Source organism: Tenrec ecaudatus, chromosome 10 (genome assembly GCF_050624435.1).
Source record: "Tenrec ecaudatus isolate mTenEca1 chromosome 10, mTenEca1.hap1, whole genome shotgun sequence".
NCBI lineage: Eukaryota > Metazoa > Chordata > Mammalia > Afrosoricida > Tenrecidae > Tenrec > Tenrec ecaudatus.
This window is the reverse complement of record NC_134539.1, coordinates 72,246,802-72,269,724: the sequence shown is the minus strand read 5'-3', so window position 1 is coordinate 72,269,724 and position 22,923 is coordinate 72,246,802. Positions and strand designations below refer to the sequence as shown.

General features: G+C 51.2%; 1 protein-coding gene across 1 annotated transcript in view; it reads right to left on the bottom strand.

The window, feature by feature from the left end:
* KLF9 (KLF transcription factor 9) overlaps nucleotides 1-22,619 on the bottom strand; it is a 36,367-nt gene extending 13,748 nt beyond the window's left edge. Inside the window, exon 1 of the mRNA XM_075560552.1 lies at nucleotides 21,290-22,619. Within this exon, the coding sequence (XP_075416667.1) occupies nucleotides 21,290-21,794 (505 nt within the window). The 5' untranslated portion in view covers nucleotides 21,795-22,619. The remainder of the gene's footprint in view (nucleotides 1-21,289) is intronic.
* Nucleotides 22,620-22,923: the final 304 nt, after the last annotated feature.

The following is a 22,923-nucleotide window of genomic DNA, read 5'->3' as shown; positions in this document are numbered from 1 at the left end:
ATGTGGCTCTTCCTTCCGATGCCGAGATACACCGACATGTGCATCCTTGTGAGGAAGCAGGGGGGATGAGAGCTGGGAAGAGGTGCAAAGACCAGAGTGCCCAAAAGCTTTCCTCAAGGAGGAGGCTGGCGGGACCACAGATGGGCTCAGAACCAGAGCCCCAGACCTCTGTCCTGGTTTCATTCCCTCCATCAAAGCAGCATGGACTTGCAGGCAGAAAACGTGACTGGTCTCTGTGTTCGTTCTCACAGGACCTTCACGCGCCGAGACCCGAATGCGCCTGGCGGGTGCAGAGTGCAGGCTAGTGGGTGCATAGATTCTACAATTTCGTGCATAAATCATTCCAATTGTGACTGGGCTCAAAAATCCAGAAGGGAAAAGGCTCCCGTTTGCCAGGAATCTTGCTGCACAAGACGATGCTCTGAAGGACGAGGATGATCCCCGCCTAGATGCCATTACATTGGCTCCTGAGCTCTCCCCCAGTCCCTTCCTGGGATCTGGTTTCCTTTCACATTCTATCTGTTGGGATCCCATAGTCACTCTACGCCATGGATGGGAGAGATCACTTCTGGGCCAGGTGTGTGTGTTGGGGGGGGGGGGAAGGGAGTGTCTATGATATGTGTGAGATAGCCCTTCCCCACTGCGGTACGTTGGCGTCTGGGAAAGCAGCCTGTCTTGACTGTGGCCTGCGTGTCTCTACAGCCTCCACTGATGTGTGGGATTTCTCTTGTACCAGAAACACAAGACTGAAGATGGTGCTCGACAGCTCCTGGGCCCCTCAGTGCTCAGCCCAGCACTACAGCTGACTCCGGAGGTCTCAGCTATAGTGGCCCCATCGCAGCCATGCTGAGAGCGTCGCACGGGTCACGTGGGGACACTACAGTGGTCATGGAGTCCTGGTGGTCACAGATGGATAAGGTGCTTGGCTGCCGACAGAAAGGTTAGAATTTTGAACCCGGTCAGAAGCACCTTCAAAGATAGGCCTGATGATCTAAGCCACCCTCTGCCCCCCCGCCACAGAGCACAGTTCTATTCTGATGCACATGACCCCACTCCACCTGGCTGGCTAAAACACACGTTTTCACACAATGGAGTTCTAGTTCTGTTCCTTGAGATGGTTGGATCATAGACAACATGCAAGTCACAGTCACAGAACTTTTAGGTGGATGCAAACACAGTGACCCCTCAAGGGCCCAGGGAATTAAAACAACCTCTCATGATCACACATCTCGTCCCGCCAAGATCTAGACCCAGGCCCAGATTAGCTGATTTCCAAGCATTCGCTTCACTAGCCAGTGCAGGGCCAGTGATTTGTGGGGAAAGTGCTCCGCTGCTAACCAAATGGTTAATAGTTTGAGTCCAACCACTGGCGCTGTGGGACAAAGCCTGAGCAATCTGCCTCCGCAAAGCTGGCTGCTGGGTGCCCTGGAGGCCGGGGACCCAGCAGAAGTGTGCCGCAGGGTTCCCCAGGCTGCCATCTTCACGGGCTTTCCCTTCATGGCAGGTCCTGTTCTGGGCAATCACTGAGTGGATTTGAACCACCAATCTGACCGTGAGCAGCAGATGACAGCCTAAGAAACCTAGAGACAAGGGGTTTCGTTCTTTTTTTTTTTTAATCATTTTTTGTGGTTCCTACAACTCTTATCACAATCCATACATACATCAATTGTGTCAAGCACATTTGTACATTCATTACCCTCATCATTCTCAAAACATTTGTTCTCCACGTAAGCCCCTGGCATCGGTTCCTCATTTTCCCCCTCCCTCCCTGCTCTCCCTTCCCTCATGAACCCATGATAATTTATAAATTATTTTGTCATATCTTTCACTGTCTAATGTCTTCCTTCACCCACTTTTCTGTTGTCCATCCCCCAGGGAGGAGGTTATATGTAGATGCCTGTAATCCGCTCCCCCTTTCCATCCCACCCTCCTTCCACCCTCCCAGTATTGCCATTCTCGCCACTGGTCCTGAAGGGATCATCTGTCCTGGTCTCCCTGTGTTTCCAATTCCTCTCTGTACCAGTGTACATCCTCTGGTCTAGTCAGATTTGTAAGGTAGAATTGGGATGATGGTAGTGGGGTGGGAGGAAGCATTTAAAAACAAGAGGAAAGTTGTCTGTTTCATCGTTGCTACATCACACCCTGGCTGTCTGGTCTCCTCCACGTGACCCTTCCATAAGGGCATGTACAATTGCCTACAGATGGGCTTTGGGTCTCCACTCCACACTCCTGCTTATTCACAATGATAAGATTTTTTTTGTTTTGATGATGCCTGATACCTGATCCCTTGGACACCTCGTGATCTCACAGGCTGGTGTGCGTCTTATTGCTTCTGAGCTAGATGGCCACTTGTTTACCTTCAAGCCTTTAAACCCCAGACATTATATCTTTTGATAGCCGGACACCATCAGCCATTTGCTTATGCACCCACTTTGTCTTCAGCGATTGTGTCGGGAAAGTAAGCATCATGGAATGCCAGTTTAATCGAAGAAAGTATTCTTGCATTGAGGGAGTACTTGAGTGGACGCCCAATGGGACAAGGGGCTTCTAAGGTGCTGGAACTGATGCCGAGGCACCTAAAAGTAACCACTACCAGGAAGCTGGAGCAGGATGGGGCAACACTCTGTTCTGTTACACACAGGGTCCCGGTGAGTCAGAGCCAATTTGATGGCAACTAATAAGGCAGATGCCCGGCTGGTGGAGTGGGTTAAGTATTGGGCTGCAAGGCCAGCTGTTCAAACCCACAGTGGCTCTGACGGAGAGAGAGGCTCCTATAAAGACTGACAGTCTCAAAACCCAAGGGAACAGTTGTACTCTGTCCCATGGGATTGCTACCAGTTGTGATGGACTCAATGGGAGTGGGTTTATTGTTGGTGTTATCAACAACTCTCTTCTCTTGGTCTGCACTGGTGAAACAGCTCAGGTCGCTGAAGTTGCTCTCCTAGATTGCTGCATCCATTGCCAATGAGTCGGTATCGACTCAGTGACTCCATACGTCACAGTAGAACCTTATAGGGCAGGGCCCACATGGTCTCTGCACATGCTGTTGGACATTCCACCCCATGCCCTGGCACCACAAGGAGCCTGCTGCTCCTATGTCTGGTGCACCTTTCCCTCAAACTTTAAAAAGAAAGAGATGGAAGAACCCAGAATTGACAGCGATGAACACATTGTACAAGGCTACCTATTACTGTCTATCTACATTGTAAATGAGTACATGGCATGGGTATGTGTACATTCGAGAGGGAACACCCCCCCCCAAAAAAAACCCCTGAAATTCACCTCCACAAAGCTATGTACTTAAGTTTTGCTTTTCCCCCTAAAACGACCTCATCACCTCCAGAGTACTCTCCATTACAGTTAGTACATTTGTCAAATTTGCAATCTCATCCTTGGAAACATTTTTCAAACTCATCTGTTGGGATGGCTGACAGCACCTCCCTCATTTTTTCCCTTCGCCTCTTCTAGGTCATCAAATTGCTGTCCTCCTCGCATATCCCTCTGTATTCAAGGAAACAAAAAGAAGTCACATGAAGCGAAGTCAGGTGAGTCAGGTGCAATGGGAAGAAGCATGCTGTTTTTAGCCAAGAATCGGCGTATTGAGATGGCTGGGTGAGCAGGTGCATTGTTGTGGTGACGACACCAGTCCTCCATCTGCTACAAATCAAGCCTTTTTGTCACACACACAGAAAGTTTGATTAACAGTCTGACCTGGTGGAACAAACTCCAAATGCACTGAGTCAACATTTTCAACAGTTTGGGCAGTTGATGGACATCCAGAACAAGGTTTGTCATCAATCGACATTTCACCTTTTTTAAAATGAGAAAACCACTCGCACACTTTTTCCCATAGCACTGTCTTTGTTAGCTGTGTTCAACATCACAACAGTGTCTGCGGCATTTTTCTCTGAACAGGAAACAAAATTTCACAGCCACATGCTGTTCTCTTAAATCGGCCATCACAAAAGATGTGTTTGAGTAAAACTGCTTTTACCAAAAATTCACCGTGACCAGAGAGAATCTTCCCAAATGACACCACTGAGTGCACTAACTCAGAGCAAGTTGCTGGATGCTCACCTGGCAGCCTGGCGGGGAAAAATGCATATTATGGAAGGCTCCACTCTGCCCAGGGCAATTCTGGATTTTAGGGTACTGCCTTGTATTCTCCCATTAATAAGCATTAAGGATAAAAATTCAACTGAAAACCCACACCAGGCCCTAAGCATTCAATAGGAAGTACACGTGTAATGGCCAAACTATCCTAATAGGCCAGACAGACCCTTTGGTTCTTTGCATTTGGGGTGATTTTTAGAATTAAGCCATGGAAACCTGCCAGAGGGTAAAGCCCAAATTTCAAGGGTTGAGGACTGGTCCAGGGTCATGGGTGGAGGACCGGTCCAGGGTCTGTTGCCTGTGATAGGACTAAAGGCAGGTTTTCTAGCACCTCCTACAGTTTCTGGCACAAAACATGATTCAATCCTAAAGAACCAAGACCCATCTAAATATACAGAGGGCCTTTATAGGGGCAGTTTTTCAATTTGTTATGCTCCAGTCTTTCCATATGCATTGCCTGCTGGCAGGGCAGAAACCATTTAGAACTCATAAAGAGCAGTTTGGCTTGGAGTTTCAAAATAGCTCTAATATGTAAAGCAGATTTAAAAGTCCTCAGACCGATGCTCTCCATTTGCCACAGACTGCCAAGCTATGGTGGTGGGGTGGGTTGGGCTGGTGGAGTGGGTTCAAGCATTGAGCTGTGGACAGAAAGGTCAGCAGTTTGAATCCACCAGCTGGAAGAGGAGGCCATCTGCTCCCATAAAGATTTACAATCTTGGAAACCCACAGAGAGGTGGCTCTACTCTCTCCTCTTGGTCCCTCACATACACATCTGCTGCTATCAAGTCGATGCTGACTGATAGTCACCCTAATGGGGCAGAACTGCCTCTGTGGGTTTTCGGGCTATAATCCTTTACAGGAGTACAAAGCCTCACCTTTCTCTCGAGGATCGGCTCTGGTGATTTCTAACGACTGACCTTGAGGATAGTGGCTCAATGGAATCACTGTGCCATCAGCTACACTATGAATGGTACAGGTGTCTAATTTGGAATTGACTCGGTGGCAGTGAGTTTGCTTTTTGGATTTTGCTAAATTCTGAGCTGGGCTAGGGGTGAGATTGGAGGGCTGTATTTAGTTGAGGGCCCAGTGCTCTTGACTCTTCTTTGGAGACTGGATTGAGGACTATTTGGGTGCTATGGCAGCTGGCTGGCTTCTTGGGGAGCCCACCTGCAGTCTGTGAGACGCGGAGGGGCTTCGACCACACACTACAGTACCTGGAGGAGGGTATTGGTACCTGACTTTGGGCAGCCTCACGGCATCCTCCTCTTCCTGTTAGGGTAGAGATTGTTTCTGGGTAAGGCTAACAGAAAAGTCTGAGGGTACCAGAGACTTCTGGGAAGGAAATCCTTCTTTTGAAAAAGTAGCCTCTGACAACTCCCTGGTGCAGTGGTTATGCTTTGGATTGCAATCCTCATGGTGGGCAGTTCAAAACTACCAGCAGCTCCTCTAGAGAAAGACTGGGCTTTCTAATCCTGTAGAGCAGGGGCCCTCAAACTTTTTAAACAGGGGGCCAGTTCACTGTCCCTCAGACCCGTTGGAGGGCCAGACTATAGTTAAAAAACAAAACAAACTATGAACAAATTTCTATGCACACTGCACATATCTTATTTTGAAGTAAAAAAACCAATGGGGCAAAAACACCGGGCGGGCTGGATAAATGTCCTTCACAGGCTGCATGTGGCCCGTGGGCCGTAGCTTGAGGACGCCTGCAAACGGTTAGTCTCAAAACCCCCAGGGGGTCACTATGAGTCAGCACTGACTCTGTGGAGCACCCCTTTCCTCTGATCCACACAGGGTTGGCATGAATTCACGAAGGAACAGCTGGCTTGATAGGACAGAAAGAGGGCATGTACGGTACAGAGTCCAGGAACATATCGTTGGAGAAAGCCTTGTAAGGTAGCTCAGTGCAGGAGCCTCAGGTCCGGAGCCCGTGGGCAGAAGATGCTGGCATGTGGGGATGGAGGTCCAAGCTGGTGCATCAGGCTCACCCAGGTCAAAGATGGCACTCCCAGGATGCCAACACACCAGGCAAGCCCCTTGTCCACCAATCACAAGGCACCACTCCCAGGAGAATCAAGGCCAAGAGGGAGCGAGAGAGCCACAGTTGTGTGAACATTTACCCCTAAGTGAGTATGAATAGCTGCGAAACTGGGACAGGCCCGGAAGAGGTTTCCCACGACCAGAAGAAATGCAGGGCTCAGCAACTCAGTTACTTGGGGTTACAGACAGTCCCTTCTTTGCAAACCTACGGCTTGTGGTGTGAAGTTCTTACCTGTGCAGTAGCTGCTGGATGGGAGGGCTCCTGAGGGATGGGCGTTTCTTAGCAAACAGGAAGATAGCCTGTCCTTTTGTTGCTACACACTACAGCTCAGAAAAGACTCACTTCCTGTGATCACGTCGATTCTGGCTCGCGTAGCAACCATACAGGGCAGAGTAGGACTGCCCTGTGGGTTTCCAAGGCTATCAACCTTGATGGGAGCAGAAAGCCTCATCTGTATCCCAAGAAGCGGCTAGGACATTTGAACTGCTGCCCTGTGATTAGCAGCCCAACTCCACACCCACTGTGCCACCAAGGATCCTTCATAAAATGGGCACACACAAAAACGGAATGTTCTGGAGCTGAGGCAGAGACCCTGGTGTAGTTCCAGTGAGGTCAGACTCACAGCACTCTTGAAAACTTCATAACAGAACCATCCCCGGTCCGGTGCCGTCTTCACCATTGTTCTTATGGTCGAGCCCATCGGGGTAGCCACCGTGTCAATTCATCTTGTCAAAGGTTGTCCTCTTTTCCACGGTCCCCTTACGTTACCAAGCATGCCGTCGATCACATATCCAAAGTAGTTGAGACAAAGTCTCTGAGAACTCTAGCTGCGCTTCTTCCAAGACAGATTTGTGTGTTCATTTGGCCACCCACGTCATGATTCTTCCCCAGCACCGTAATTCAAATGCATTGATTCTCCTTCCGTCTTCCTTATTCAGTGTCCAGCTTTTGCATGCATGTGTCCATTGAATACCACGGCTTGGGTCTGGCTCGCCTCTTACTCCTCAAAGTCACGCCCTTGCTTCACAACACTTTTAAAGAAGTCTGTGCAGCACATGTACCAATGGTCTCTTGACTGCTGCTTCCACAAACATTGGTTGTGGACCCAAGCAAGACACTTCTAAATCCTTGACATTAATCATTTCTCCATCTACCATGATGTTACCTGTTGGTGTAGTTGGAAGGGTTTGGGTTTTCTTCCCATTGAGTTGGAATCCCAGTTAGGAAATGCCTACTCTGTCTTCTGGGGCCTGGGTGGTATGCACAGTGAACTTGGCGGTGAAGTGGAAAACGTTGGAAGTTTGGGATTACCCAGAGGCACCTCCAAAGGAAAAAACAAACCAGCCATGGAAGGCCTTAATGGAGTTCTATTCTGACACTCACGGGGTCCCCATGAGGCAGAGCTCACAAGAAGGTCCGAGTCCTCTACCTGTGGGCGAAGCTGCAGCACTCAAAGTGACCCCTGGTGGCCACAGATGATACTGCCTCGGCACAGTGTCCCGCTTTCTCCTCTCCGTGCGCCCCCTCTGTATGCCGTTGTTGCTAGCAGTACCCGTTAGCCCTACGCACCCCGGGCACACATGCACCATCACACTCTCTCCCAAGCTTTAACCTCCCGGCCTCCTGGGATGGAAGGAGTCCCTGCCTCAGGAGCAGGGGAAGAACCACCGGTCTGAGCTCACCACACGAAAAGAACTGCCCTCCCGGATCCCGCAAGTCTCGAGGAGGGATGTGCTCTCTGGGCTTTGGAGAGGGTGGGGCAGGAAGGGAACTGAGAAGGGGAGTCCCAGCAGACAAGCGCTCGGTGGCTGACGGAAGAGGGAAGCCAGCTGTGAGGCTGTCATTTTGCTTATTTTCATTAAGACGGCAATGGTACAAAAATACTGTGGAATTATGTTAGCATAAGGGTTTAAGTCATTTTTATACGTGTTTTCGTAAGTTATTTTTAAGTCCTAATTTTTGCCTCTTTAAGATTTATTATGGTGGTTTGTTGGGCGTTATGCCTTCTGAATAGGCTTCTGAATCCCGATGGGAACCGCTATATAAACAGCTCATCTTTGCACAGACGCCTCTAGTGCCCCCCCCCCTCTGCCATCCAGGGAGTCTGACTCAAAGCGACCCTCAAGGACAGGGTAGAAAGCCCCAGCTTTCTCCAAGTGGCTGGTGGTTTTGAACTGCTGGTTCTGCACTTGGCAGCCCTCTGTGTAACCACTGCGCCACCTGGGCTCCTTGGTCTACTAGCAGACAGAGCAAGCAATGCTCATGTAAGCACACTTCATGTATTCTGGACGTCAACGGGGAGAGCCACCCCCCTACCCCTCACCCTACTAAAAAGCCAAACCTACTGCCACCGAGTCGGTTCCAACTCATAGTGCGCCCGTGTCGGATTTGCGAAGCCCTAATTCTTTATGGGAGCGGACAGCTTCACCTTTCTCCTACAGAGTGACTGCTGGGTTGAACCACTAACCTCAGTGCTAGCAGCCCAATAACTAGCTCACATCAGCACACATCTGGTGCATGTCTGAGCACAAGAACACCTGTTGGAATAGTCTCTTCTCTACCAAGACCCTGCATATAAGCACTTAGAGTGTCTTTTATCTCTCTCTCTCTCTCCCCCTTCCTTCCTGTTGCACCCCAGAGACTGTACAGAGAGCATTTTCCCTATGTATTTATTTGCAAGTCCATGCATTTGCATGGGCCACCCCAAGCCTGGAGGTCTGATAGGACACTGCCATGCACAGTGCCAGCCTTGAGGAATGGGTACGTGATTGAAACCAGTCACGGAATTCCGAGCATGGGGTTTGTGCTGGAATTACTAGGAAGGGTCATTGCCCTCCCACTGCCCTTGCTCTTCCACAGGGCTGGGTGGGAGCCCCCTTACATTGGTTCAGTCTGCCCTGCACAGGGACAGATTAGGGTGGCGCTGAGCACACCGGTAGCCAGAGATGCGGACAACTCAAGCTACTCCAATAAAATTCCTTTAAAAAAAACTAATCCAGCCCATGGTGCGGATTCTGTTGCTTACAACCACAAGGCAGAGGTGGAGCCAGGTATGGGGTCCAATTTAAAAACCGGAATGGAAGCACCTTGTGAGCAACCATGGACTAGAAGTAGGTATGTCTGCAGACACTCCTAACCAAGGCTCATGAAGGCCGATGACATAGCTGAACAGCACGCACGGGAGAGCAATAGGCCGATCCTGAAGTTGGGATCAAACTCAACAGAGCACGCAAACCAAGGTTCTTTCCACTGGCAGGCACCCAAAGGGTCCAGGTTAACCACTCATGCACGACTCCAAGCACCCAGAACGATCCTAGGAAAATTCCAGGGTAACCTTGGCCTAGGCTAGCTCGCTCCCCGTCTGACTCCTCCTACAGAACCAGAACAGTAGTACCTTGCAATCTCCAATGACCACTGTAAATCTCAGTGCTTGGGACCTGGCGTAGCACCAATGTTTGCTGTCACCATTATGGCTATTATTCAAAAATCTCAGAGTGCCTGCTATCAACACTCAGCACAGCTCCGTGGCTGTCGCAGCCATTCGATAAACAGTACTTAAATGTATGAGACACTGTTGAATTCATTTGGAATTAAAATTCCAGCAAACTCCAGGGCTTCTGGGGAGCCCATGTGAAGTGACTTTTCATTCTAATACTCAGTAGATGAGGGCACTGGGCCTCAAGTGTAAGGAGTCCTGGTGGCACAGGGCTTAAGTGCTAAGCAACCAGCTGAAAGGTTGGTGGTTCAAACCCGGCAGCCTCTCTGTGAGAGAACCACGTGGCAGTCTGCTTCTGTGCAGATTTGTGGCGTTGGAAGCCCTGTGCTCGGCAGGGTGGCTATTAGAAGTCGACTCAATGCTAGTGGGCTTGGTTTTTAAATACCTCACCTGAACTAAGTCCCATAACAACCCTCAGCCAAAACCAAACAAACAATGCCCCCCAAGTTGAATTGACCTCATAACAGCTCCATGAATATATAACCCAGCTTCATTTTACAGATGAGAAAACTGAGAGGGAAAGGATGCTAAAAATAGAGTGTGTGTATAGGGGGCAGCGGGGCAGGATCCCCAGGTCTGGGCTCTAACCATTCACCATCCGGGACCTCTCGCTGAGGCACTGACTGCCCGTTCTCCTGCAGGGACCTTGAGTGGCTTGCTCTCCTCTCAGGGGGTCAAGAAGGGGACCAGGCCTTGCTCTCCTTCCTCCATGGCCTCTGCCTCCCCAAAGCTGGCTCTCTGGGATGGAGAGGCTGTGAACTCGCTGAATTCCCCTCTCTCTTCAAGGATGATCTGCATGCAGAATCCTAATGATTGCAAAAGGGCCACGAATCTCAGGCAGGTAGTATCTCTGTCCACTGGCCGCCACTGGATCTCATTCTGCTTGAACAAGCTCCTCCGCGAGGGCTGCATGCTCACTTGAAGAGAGGCTCAACCGGAAACATGCCCAAACTGTGCTTCATACAAAACACTGCTGCCTGCGTATCATCGGTCATTCTGTATGCATCAAGTTCCCATCTCTTTCATCTATTCAAACGTCATCACTTTTTAAAAAAAGGCTCTTTTAGTGAGTCAGGGAAGAATGCAATTCCATGTGTTCAAATTTGCCATCATTCTCAATTTCATGTCACGAAATAACAAACTGAAGGATCCAGTGGCCGCCGGCTTAGCTAGTGAGCGAGCTTGGCTGGTTCTTGGCCACTCTAACCACACAGTGTTTCCCAAAGTGGGTGATGCAGCCCCCTGGGGGATGCTGGGACTAAAGCATGGGGTAGTGCAGCTACACTTTATCTTGGACTATGCGTTATAGTTCAAATTCCTTTTAATTGGTAGAGGAGTGATTTAAAAAAAAAAAGTGAAGTGGCAGGCCAAATGAGTTTTTGAATCTGTGCTTTTAGAACCTTTGGAGTTCTGGCCCAGATTTCCAATTCCCCCTTCTGGACTCCAAGCTCTCATTAACCTCCTGGTAAACTGAAATTATTAGGTGAGGCAGTCCTGATGCCACAGCAGAATTGCCGTTCTGTGACCAAGGTCTGGGTCGGATCCCCAGCCAATGCACTTCAAGTACAACCAAACTCACTGCCATCGACTAGTGCTGACTGAGCGCGAGCCCCTGTGGGTGTCTGAGGCTGTAACTCTAGACAGGAGGAGAAAGCCCGGTCTTTCTCCCTCGGAGCTGCAAGTGGTTCTGAACTGCCGACCATGCGGAATGCAGCCCAGTGTGTAGCCACTAGACCACCAGGGCTCCCTTGGAGCACAACCGCTACCCGTCAGTCGGTAGAGGCTGGTGGAGTAGTGTTGTGCTCCTGAGCAGGTTTCCGTTCAGGTTTCACTCGAGACTGAAGCTGACTTGGAAGAAAAGTGGGATTGGGATGCAATGCAATGGCCTTGAACCACCACCAGGAGCGGAGAAGGCTGCAGACACAGCACCTTCTGTACAGGCCCTAAGTGCAAATGGATATGAAGGCCTTGGAAGACCCCGGGCATCAAAAATGGATGCATCTCACTCTCTTAGTGGGAAATGCATTCTCCATGAATAATAATGCTGGTCCTATTATTTGCTGAGGGCCCAGATGGAAGAAATGTTTTCTCTTGGCCTTAATGCACCAAAAAGCATTAGAAGTTCAAGGAGCGTTCCAGGAAAGGGAGAGAGGGAACGTCCTAAGAGCCTACGCCTGGCTATCTCAAGCTGAGCCGCCTGCCATACACAAGGACAGAGGCCAGGAGAGCTCACACTGCTTCTGCCTATTCATTTGGCTGGTTAGAAGCAGCTCTCTAGGTCAAGGCGAATGTTTGGAAGTTCAAGTGCATGCCAAGACTGCGCAGAGAAATGCCCGCCTACTTACTTCTGGAAGATCAAGCCATTGAAAACCCCATGCACGAGCAATAGTTCTACCCTGTCACTCATGGGGCAATCATGAGTCCAAACTGAAGACTAGGAGACTATGACATTCTCGGGGCACTCTGGGGGAAATCATTCCAATGGAATGAACTGGAAGAGTTGAAAATGGAGGAAGATCTTGTGAGCCGCCACAAGGGCACTTTAAAAAAAATCTTCCCAGCCACACTTTAGAGACCTCCTCCCTTCCCTGCTGAAGCCATGGAGGCTCACAAATTCAAATGCTCGTCCAGGAACAGAGAGCCAGCTTCTGAACTCTGATGGCTTGCTTCCTTCCAAGTCTGCAGTGCAACAGGCGGGCTGGAGTCCCCCAGAATGCCCCGGGGCAACCATCCCCGGCTAGGAGGGTGGGTGCACACTTTTGTACTGACAAGATGATGGATGCCATGACCTCTCAAGGTCACACCCAACCTCCAAATTCTATTCTTTGGATATTAACAACTGTTGCCACCAAGTGCTCTGAGTTAGGCCTGGCCCTGTGACTAACTCCCCCAACCCCTAAAAAAGAGGGGGGGGGCAGGTGAAGCCAGAGACCAGAGCATTCAAAAGACCACTGTAAAGGATCCCATTTCTTTCCCTTTGTAACCATCTGTGGTGGTTCCCCCTTCCCCCCTTCCTTTTGCCTCTCCTATTTTGCTCGTGTTGCATAGAAACAGAAAGTGCCTTTGTACCAATTACTAGGCACTAATTTACCCTCTTCAGTGGGCGCTGGGCTTGCTGGAGAAACATTAGGGAAAGGTGGGAGGGTCGGATGTGGGGGAGGATTCTAGCAACAGAGGGCTGAATGCTGTAAGCGTTTTCTCCAAGCCTTAGAACAGACAAGAAAAGAAAAAGAGGGGGGGGGGGAAGGAATATTTGGAAGCCAAAACTAGCAAATACGATGAAGCAGATTTTTCTCCAAATCAAGAATGGCAAAGATGGTAAGGCATTCAGAAATCAAAGCAATGGCCAGAAAACTGGCACCCACCAAGGCACCTCGGGGCTGTTATCGAGGGGCTCCCAAAGGGGTGAATACCAGACAAGAATCGGTCTACTTTTCTCCTCTGCGGCTTTACTAAAGACGTCCATTGTGGGCCACTTTCCCAACAGGTCCTATGACGCTTCTCCCTGGGAAGTTCCATCTGGGAATTTCCCACAGACGTTGCAGAATGATGAGCTCTTGGGATCAGCATAAACAACTGGGGGTGTGCGTGCAAATCTGACCTCTATGTTCCAAGAATTCTAAATCCGAGAAGTCCCTTACCTCAGCTTGGTGTCTGAAGGCAAGGGGGTCTTACATCTGAATAGTGCTGTACTTAATCGGGCCCCTCCCGGCCTCTGCCTCTTCTCTTCTTACAACCCACGGCTCAAAATTATGGAAAACCATGTTTTTACTCGCAATTGTCCTCCACTTTTATGCTCTGTTGGCTCCTGCCTGGGGCAGAAGCTTCACGAAGCAAACTCACTCTGTCCTGGTAAGGGCGGATGAATGGAGGATGATGAGAAGCCAGAGGGCAGTGTGGGGTGAGCGGCCACTGGTCCTGCCCTGCCTCTAGATCTCCAGCCCAGGGGGAGGTATCAGCCTGAGCTGGGGCCAGAAAAATGGCATTAGCCATCTTTCCTTGGGCTGGAGGGACTTTTAGCCTCTTGTCTGAAAGCCAGAACTAAATCTTATGGTCAATCCTTATGGTTCTTACCATGGGCCGCCCCCTTGTCCTCTTTTTCAATCGAATTGTCATTTTTTATTCAACAGGGTTCATGAGGACTATCTCTGGGGAGTCTCATTGGGGTGGTTGTTAGCTGCGGTTGAAAGGAGCCCTCATTGTCCTATGCGTGGGTTAGGTATGGGGCTGCTAACAGAGAGGCCAGCAGTTCAAACCCACCAGCCACCCCTTGGGAAAAAGATAAGGCTGTCTGCTCTTGTAGACATTTATAGTCTCTTTGAGAACCACAAGGTCAGAAGTTGGAAACCACCTACCCCTCTTCAGGAGAAAGATGAGCACAAGAATGAAGAAATTGTTCTAAACTTGATTGTACTAGTGATTGTACAACTCTTCTTGATGTGATTGAACTACTGAATTGTATGCTTTGTGGATTTTGTTCCAATAAAGTTATTTGAAGAAAAAAAAAGTTACAGTCCCTGAAACTCACAGGGGCAGTTCTACCCTGTCCTGTAGGGTCACCCTGAGATGGAAGGGCCGGATGGCAGCGAGTCAGGTTTGGTCTCCAGTCTGACTCGTGCTCACCTGCTTGTGTAGAGCAGAGCTGCCCCCGTGGCTGTTCAAGGCCATGCACTTTCAGAGCTCATGGTCGTGCCTGTCTTCCGACACACCTGGGCAGGGTTGAACTCCAACCTTTGCCCTTCTTCCCTCCTTCAATAAGGCAAAAACTTGGATTTTAGTAGGTGAAAAACTATCTTAGGTAATTGTGACCTGTGGTGAACAGATTGCCAGGCCTTTCTTACAAGGTGCCTACAGGAGGGTTCAACTTCTCAACTTCTGGCTGGTAGTTGAGTGCTCAATCATGTATGTCATCCAAGGACTCCTAATATCTCCTTAACCCCCCTGCCATCAAGTTATTCCAACTCACGGCGACCCTGGGCAGGGTTTTTGACATTGAACCTTTATGGGTGCAGACAGCCCCATCTTTCTCCTGTGGGGTGGCTGATGGATTTGAACCTCTCACCTTCTAACACCTACCCTTCAGCATTGGCGGGGCTGAAGAGCTCCTTCAGAGCCCTAAACTAGTGCAACTCCAACTCAAAGCAGCTCAATATAGGGCTTCCGTGATCTTTATAGGAACAGACAAGCCTCATCCTCTCTCACAGAATGGCTGCTGGGTTTGAATCACCAACCTCTGAGTTAGCAGTTGAATGCTTACTCAGCAGACCACCACCGTTGGGAAAGCACCACTTGGCTTACTTGCCGATAAATACAGGATGAATCATGTCAGGTTATGAAATGCTATCCCACATCCCTTTGGGGAGCCTGCTGGAAAGAGCTAGACAGAGAGAATGCCCCATGAGAGAAGATCAAGGCACTAGGCCTCTGTTCTCCTCACTGGGCAGCGCAGCGAATGAGTAGCCTAGCGGCCCTTCTGAGCTGAGATTGGGATGTGGGGGAATAGCAAGATTTTACATAGCCACCAAGCCTGGTCTCCCTCTAATGGAAATGAGTCTCTTCTCACACCTTTGACTTCCCTGATTGACTCTCCTTGGCCAGAATGGAAGGCAACTGTGGGAGAGCGTAATGGCTGCTCCCACAAATCTTTGCAGTCTCAGAGTTTGGTTTGGTTTTTGGCTTTGGTATCCATCCATCCATCCATCCATCCATCCATCCATCCATCCATCCATCCATCCATCCATCCATGCATCCATCATCCATCGTTCCAACCAGAATAGCATCCCTGGGTAGCTTGCTTGGCTTACTAACGGAAAATCTGGCCACTGCAGTGCTCTCACCACCACCACTGCCCCGCCTCCAGAGGCACCTCAAAAGCAAGCCCAGGATCTGCTGCCAAAGACGGCAGCCAGTGAAAGCTTTCTGGGGCACAGTTCTACTCTGACACACACGGGCCACCAAGAGTCTGAACAGACTCAACTGGCTTGTGGTTTTTGTTCGTTTGTTTCTATTGCTGTTTTTAACCTGCAAGTAGACACCACAGTTTTGTGCGGTAATTAAAAGACAGAGGAGTGAAGAGGGTAGGATTGCAAGATGTAAGAGCAGGCCTGCCCCTCTGGGAAGCAATATTTTAAGACTTTCTCTAGTCTTGGGAAAAAACATCCCTCTTGAGTTAAAGCGGGCCTGTGAGGAACATTCTTAGAGAGGCTGACAAAGCGCTTTCCTCTACTGGAGGCCAAGGTCCAACATGGAGGCTATGCAGGTCTCTTCTGCCAAGCATTCTAAGAATCTCAGGGATGTTTACATGGGATAAAGAGACACAGGCAGTCAGTTTCCATGGCTCCTGACTCTCCTGGCTTCATGTGAAATTCCTCTGTCCTATTAGGAAATGTCTGGTGTTTAAATGTTTTTCTTTGGAATTAATATTTGGGAATTAGGGCTTTTGAATTTGCTGAAATTCAAGGTCATCTAGCTTTGCCCACTGTCACCACAATGCATTGCTTTGGGTACATTTGCTGTACAAACTAAATCCAACCCACTGCTATCAAGTCAATACTGACTCATAGTGACCCGATAAGACAGGTAGACCTGCTCCTGTGCGTTTCCAAGACTGGAACTATTTATGGGAGTGGAAAGCCCCATCTTTCTCCTGAGGAGTCACTGGTGGTTTCAAACTGCTGACCTTTGGATCGCAGCCCAATATGTAAACACTATGGCACCCTCTTTCAAGTGCTGAAAAGCAAGGATGTTACTTTGAGAATAACGGTGTGCCTGACCAAAGGTACTGCTGATTGCCTCCTCTGTATATGAAAGTCGGACACTGAATAGGGAAGGGGAAAGAAGAATCAATGCCTTTGAATTACGATGCTGGCGAAGACTACTGAAAGTGTCAAGTACTCGCATGCCTGAATGCTTCTGATGTGGAATGAGGGTGTCGATCTGTACCCTTCCACAAGAACACACATCCACAGCACACAGGATGTGCATATATCCGATATGCCAAAGTCAAGAAAGAAACAGGCTAAGTTGAATATTAGTTACAATTGCAACTTATCTATTCAGCATTTACAGTTCAAGTACTATACACTTAAATAACTGTTTCTACTCACGAAGCTGAGAAAAGTATAAAAATATACCATCACTCAAAACCCCCAATTCACTGCCATGGAATCACTTCTGACTCATGGTGTCCCTGTAAGTTTCCAAGATGGTAAATCCTTATGGGAGCAGAAAGCCTCATCTTTCTCCCTAGGAGTGGCTGATGGTTTTGAACTGCTGGACTTTGCAGTTAACAGCCCAGCACACAACCACAGTGCCACCAGGGCTGGATTCAGTTCCATCTCCCGGCAGCCCATGGGGGCCAGAGCAGAATTCTGCTCCATAAAACTTTCCAGGCTTTGCAACCTCTTGGTGGGTATGAACCTGCCATCAACAGTTAAGCACTTAACCTTTTTTTTCAGCTGCTAGGCCCCTAAAACTGAGTTGATCCTGATCCTGTGATCCTGTATAGGGTTCCTGAGGCTACAATCTTTCTGAGAGCAGAGAGCCTCATCTTTACCTCAGGAGTGGTTGGTGGGCTTGAACTACTGACCAACCCTTACCCAACACACCACCAGGGCTCCTTTATATATGCTATAGAATGTCCCCCACAACTCTAGAAACTGGGAAGGGGTTATTTGTTTTACTCTCCTGCCCCCCAACTAATAATTGGACCCAATACTTAATATTTGGATATTTTACCCCAGAATATCTGGAGTTTGAAGAAAAACAAATTTAACCTCTAAGTTGGACACGTAAAGTAACATCCCGCTTAAACATAAGACGATCCTGTGTTTCCTGATTTTGAGGGCACTTTAAGGATAACATCCAACATTTCTTGAAGGCCAATGATTTGGAAATTCTATTGAGTGTTTTATATATTCTACTGTACAAATCAATCAATTAAATTCAGTGATCCTACCCAACCCACAACTATCACAGTCAACTCTGATTCAGGGTTTCAGAGGCTATAAGAAAGAATGGGAGCAGATCACTCACTGTGATCAAGTGGATTCAGACTCCTAGTGACCCTCTCTAGGGCAGAGCTGACCTGCCCTTGTGGGTTTCCAAGATGGTAAATCTTTACAGGAGTGGAAAGCCTCATCTTTCTCCAGAAGAGTGGCCGGTGAGTTTGAACCATTGCCATAAACCTTGGAGTTAGCAGTCCAAAGCTTACCCACAGCACAACCAGTCTCCTCTAGAATTCAGTCACAATAGTCCTATTTTGTGGATTTAGAAACCAAGCCTCATTGAAAGACTATAAACCTAAAAGCCAGCGGATGCATATGAATATGTAAAAAAGGGAGAGAAAGAGAGAGGGAGTGAGAGTGGGTGGGGTGAGGCAGGGTACTTCTCTGAATAAAGAATGCTCCGTTCAAGCCAGTTGTTGCTAGGCAGGAATTCTGGCCCAGAATTGCCAGATCTTTTGATTTCCCCCCCACTGAAGCCAGCAATCTGGACTTGTACTGAAAACCTCTGATTTTCAGATGCTGGGAGCTAAGTGAAGCCCTGGTAGTACAACAGTTAAGCGCTTGGCTACTAACCACCAGAAGGTCAGCCGTTTGAACCTACCAGCTGTTCTGTGTGGGTAAGATGTGGCAGTTGGCTTCCCAAGGAACACATGCTCGAAAACCCTACAAGGCAGTTCTACTGTCCTGGAGGATGGCTGTGCACTGCAATCCACTCAATGACCACCTTTTTTTGAGGGGTGGTGGGTGGAGTGGGGAGGGGCAAGTAGTTAATTAAATTTTTAAATATGCAAACTTGCCAAATAAATTCAACAGCAGGCCTCTTACTTGCAAACTCTGAATTTAAAATAAATCATCTGCTTTCTCACAACTATTGAGAAAGTGGGGGAAAATAGGAAAGGTCAGTTAGCTGTCTCTTCCTTCCCTAAGAACACCATCGATGTAGCTGCGCCGAGGACCTGAAGTTTTGTTGTGTTCAAGAGTCAACTCTGAAAGCCACTGGCTCTGTGTACGTGGCATGAGGCTCTTCGAGGACACCTAGTGAGCAAGGCACAGGAGAGAGTCATGGGAGGGCAGCATGGAGCAAAGGGGGTGGAGCTGGGGCTCTGCTCCGAGTCCTCGCTGAAGGCAGACATGCCAAATCCGAGCTCTGCCCCCACCTTCTGGATTTAACACCAGCAATTAAAATCAAGAAGCCCCTTCACCCTATTCCAAACACGACAATCTAATTTTAAGTTCCAAATCTGAAATTGCCAAATGTGTGAGGCCTTCCACAAGTCTCTTACTTACGGCATCCCTAGAGCATACTTCCTACAGCAGGTGGGGGAGTGGGTTGTGTGTGGGCAGTGGAGATAGTAGATGGGAGGTGGCCCTAGTGGCGCTGGGGGTTAGGCATTGGACTGCTAACACAAGGTGGGTGGTTCAAGCCCACCAGTCACTCCAAGGGAGGAAAGATGAGACTCTGTTCCCTTAAAGATTTACCCACTCTAAAACCCTATGTGGGGACACCATCACTCGGAATCAACTTAACGGCAGAGGGCCGAGTGTAGCAGGGGCTGCTATGAATTGGGAGTCGCCTGTATGGCCACGGGGTTGATGTAGTTAGTAGATGACAGGAATATGCTTCTAGCGATACTAAAGGCAAGCGTTTGCACACCTCCACCAGAGTAGCCTTCCGGAGCCCCCCAACATAACGTAAGACCCCTACTGTGACTGTATTACAAAATCCCCAAAGATGGACAGGGCTGTAACATTTAAAACAGGATTAGCATCGCGCTTCAGCGTCTGCCTGACTCTGGACTGTGTGAGAGGTTCTGTGGAACAGCTGAGCCAACCTGCCTGGCTGGAGAATTAAAGAGCAGCACGCATGCACGCACACCCAAGCTGCTATTTCTGCGCAGCCTCAGCAAGTCACTCAGCCCACTGGCCCAGAAGGCTGGACTCCTTTCCCTGAGCGGGACAGGCTCCAAGCCACCACAGGCCTCCCGGCCTGCACAGCTGGGCAGCTTCCTGAAGGAGAGCGTGCCTTTGCTCAAGGTGGCAGTGGGTGTCCATGTGAACCACTGAACTCCGGGAACATGGCTGACACTGCCAGGCCCGCCCAACAGCTGCTAGTGAGTAACACCCTCGGGTTACTGCACCCCCCACCCACCCCCACATCACCCTGGAAGCCCCGACAAAGGTCAGCTATTCAGGCACTAAGTCTTTCAACATCCTTCCAGAGCCAAACTTTGAAATATGCTGTTTTATGGCAACCTGGACGGCAACCCCAAACAGATGCTGCTTTCCCAGGAAGGGCACACGGGCAGCCCCATGCCTGTGCCAGCAGCCAGCCACCTTCACAGGGGCTGCCTGCTCAGGGAAAGAAAGCCGAACACAGGCAGTCATGGGGCCTTTTAAAATGCCCTAGGAAGACCAACCAATTGTTCTGAAACCACACATCAAGGGCCTCCTCTTAGAAAGGATCACGCTATGGCACCAGAGGCATGCCTCCTTCTCCAGGGGCACCAGCAACCACCTATTCAGCACAGTGGCACAGGGCAAAGGGCAAAGGCCTTAGATGATCAGACCCCGCCCCGCCCTGCCTTCCCCTCCCTTCCCCTCCCTTCCCCTCTCCTCCCCAGAATAGCAAATTGTCAAGGGACCTTTCTACAGAGGGTTAACCTGTATGCCCAAGTAGGACCAACGGACGGCGCTCCCACTTTCTCTGCAAGAAACAGAGGCCACACAATTGGCTGACCCAGGTCCCTGGGAGTCGCTAAAGTCCATTTTCACAATGCAGATGGCTTCCTGGCTACACTCATTTGTCCAGCCCTGCCTTAAGCTCTCCCTGGACGCGCCGGCCCCACGCAGCACGCAGGTCTGGGTCCGCCCCGTCCCCACACTCTGAACCACGCCTTGACCTCGGCCAGGGCCACACCTCCGAGATATCCAGAGGCCCAGGAGGGCGCGACCTGGGTCACACCTCCGCAAGCTGGCTCCTCGGGAAGGCTCCCCAGTCGGGAAGTTAAACCCACCAAGCACGACACGCTCAAACTCCGCTGCTTTGGAGCGGGGCTATTTTAGATCTCTCTGGAGACCGCACTTGGCCACATTTAAAACCGCCTTGGCAGGCCCTGAAAAGTAGCAAGCACACAGCTAAATGAGTACTTAAGTCTTCCTGAAAAGGCTCTAGGTAAAGTGTGCCGCTCCCCGCCCCCCGCCCCGGGTTCCGGACACTTCGCTGCCATCCCACAGGGGGACGAAATAAAACGGATGCCATCCGACTGCCCCCGCAGCAAACGCGGTCCCAGGGTGCAGTGGCCCCACAGCCCGCCGCGGGGAGCGGGAGTCCTGGGGGCGGGGCGGCGGAGGGGCGGCACCACTCCCCGGGATGCCACGCTCCGGGGCTGGCGCTGGGCTCCCCCGGGGCCCGCAAGCTTAGGGCTCTGGGTGACTTCTGGAGGCTGGGTGGAATTAAAACGCGAGAGCGCGTTCTGCCTCGACGCGGCTGAATTATTTAGAGAATGAAAGCGCATCTCCTCCCAAATGCTAGCACCCCCTCGGCCGAGTTGCAGCGTCCTGCAGGCCCGGGAGCACAGCCTGGCCGGCCAAAGCTCACCCCCAGAACTCGGTGGGAAGGGAGGCGCCGCTAACCTGTATGCACTCTGTAATGGGCTTTGAGATGGGAGGATTTTCCATAGACTTTCCCGCAGCCGCTGTAGGGGCACTTGTGCCTCTTCTCGGAGGCGTGTTTCCCCTTCGCAGCCATTCCAGGGTGGAGGAGGGAGAGCGGGCTGGGCGCGCGGCCAGGATCCTGTCTCTCCTCCGGGCTGTGGGAAGGACTCGACCCAGATTCGGTGGTCACGTCGCTGTCGGATCCTAGATCCTCATCGGGGCTCTCCAAGCTGTCGCTGCATACCGAGGGGGTCTGGATGGGTCGGTACTTGTTCAGGTCCAACAAGCTCTTGGCGATGGTGACCAGCGTGCAGTAATCCTTCCAGGTGTCCCCCGGGTCACCGTGCTCCTTGGTCACCTCGCGCTCAGGTCGCCGCAGCCGCTCGGCGTCCGGGGCGCCCCCGTGCTCGGGCACCGCGGCGCGGTTGGAAATGGAAACCAGACACTGGGCGGCCACGAAGTCCATGTAGGCGGCCGCGGACATGGTGCGGGCGACAGCGGCCCCGGCGGCGCGGCCGAACTTCGCGGTGGCTGCGGAGGTGCGGCTCTCGCCCTGCCCTGGCCTCGGACGACGAGCGCGGCGCGGCGCGGCGCGGCGCGGCGGCCAAGGGGGCGGGGGCGCGGGGCGCTTCCGACTCGCAGGGAGCGCCGAGGCGACCTCAGCCCCTCATCTTTACGTAACCGGCAGCGCCTCCGCACGCAGCATCCACGGCCCCCGGCTCCGCCGCGATCCCCCCGACGGGCGCGCCGGCCCCTCCGCGCCGGCTCCGTTGGAAAGATGCCACACGTGGCGGCCGCAAGTTTATTCCACTGCAAACGCCCCCGAGGCGCTGGACGAGGAAACTGCCCGGGGGGACACACGCCCTCGGCCGCCCCTCCGTCGAGCCGGAGCCCTAGGGCATTCACTGGACCGCCTGGGCGCGGGTGGGGCGGGCCGCAGCCAACGCCAGCTCTACCGGACACTTTGCCCCCAGCGCACGGACCGCCGAGCCCCCGCGCCTGCCGGTCCGCACTGTTCCGGCATTCTCTTGCTCGGTAACAATTTCGCAGAATCCCAGCACGTCACAATCCGAACCCCCTCCCATTGGCCAGTGGGGAGGGTGATTCAACTCTGTTTACTTTCTCCCCCTGCCACTCAGAGCGGCCTTTCGGCGGCGAGGTGCGTCTGGGACCCAGGCGCGCGGCCAATCCCACTGTTCCGTTTCGGTGCCTCGTGCTACCCCTACAGCCCCGAACGCCGACTTTTAAAAGGGTAATAGCCGGAAGGCTGCGGGGAGGGCTGTAGGGGGGAGAGGAGGCTCTCATAACTCCCCCACCCACCCGAGAGGGGCGCGCACTCGGCGGAGCCCGCGGTGCCTCCAAGTTCACAGTCCAGCTTGCGGGGGTGCGGGGGAGTGGGGAGATCCACTTCCCCTACTCAGCCGCGCTCCTTCCCACCAAGGGAGAACTTCAGCTTGGGGTTTTCAGCCCACAAACAGTTAAGTGACTTCCTGCAAACGCTACAGTCCCAGCAACCGGCCCTCCAATCAAAAGTAAGTTGGTTGATGTCACTGACATGAGCGCAGCCAATCAGAACGGCGTTCCGAAAGCTAGCGCCCGGCACTAGTAAACGC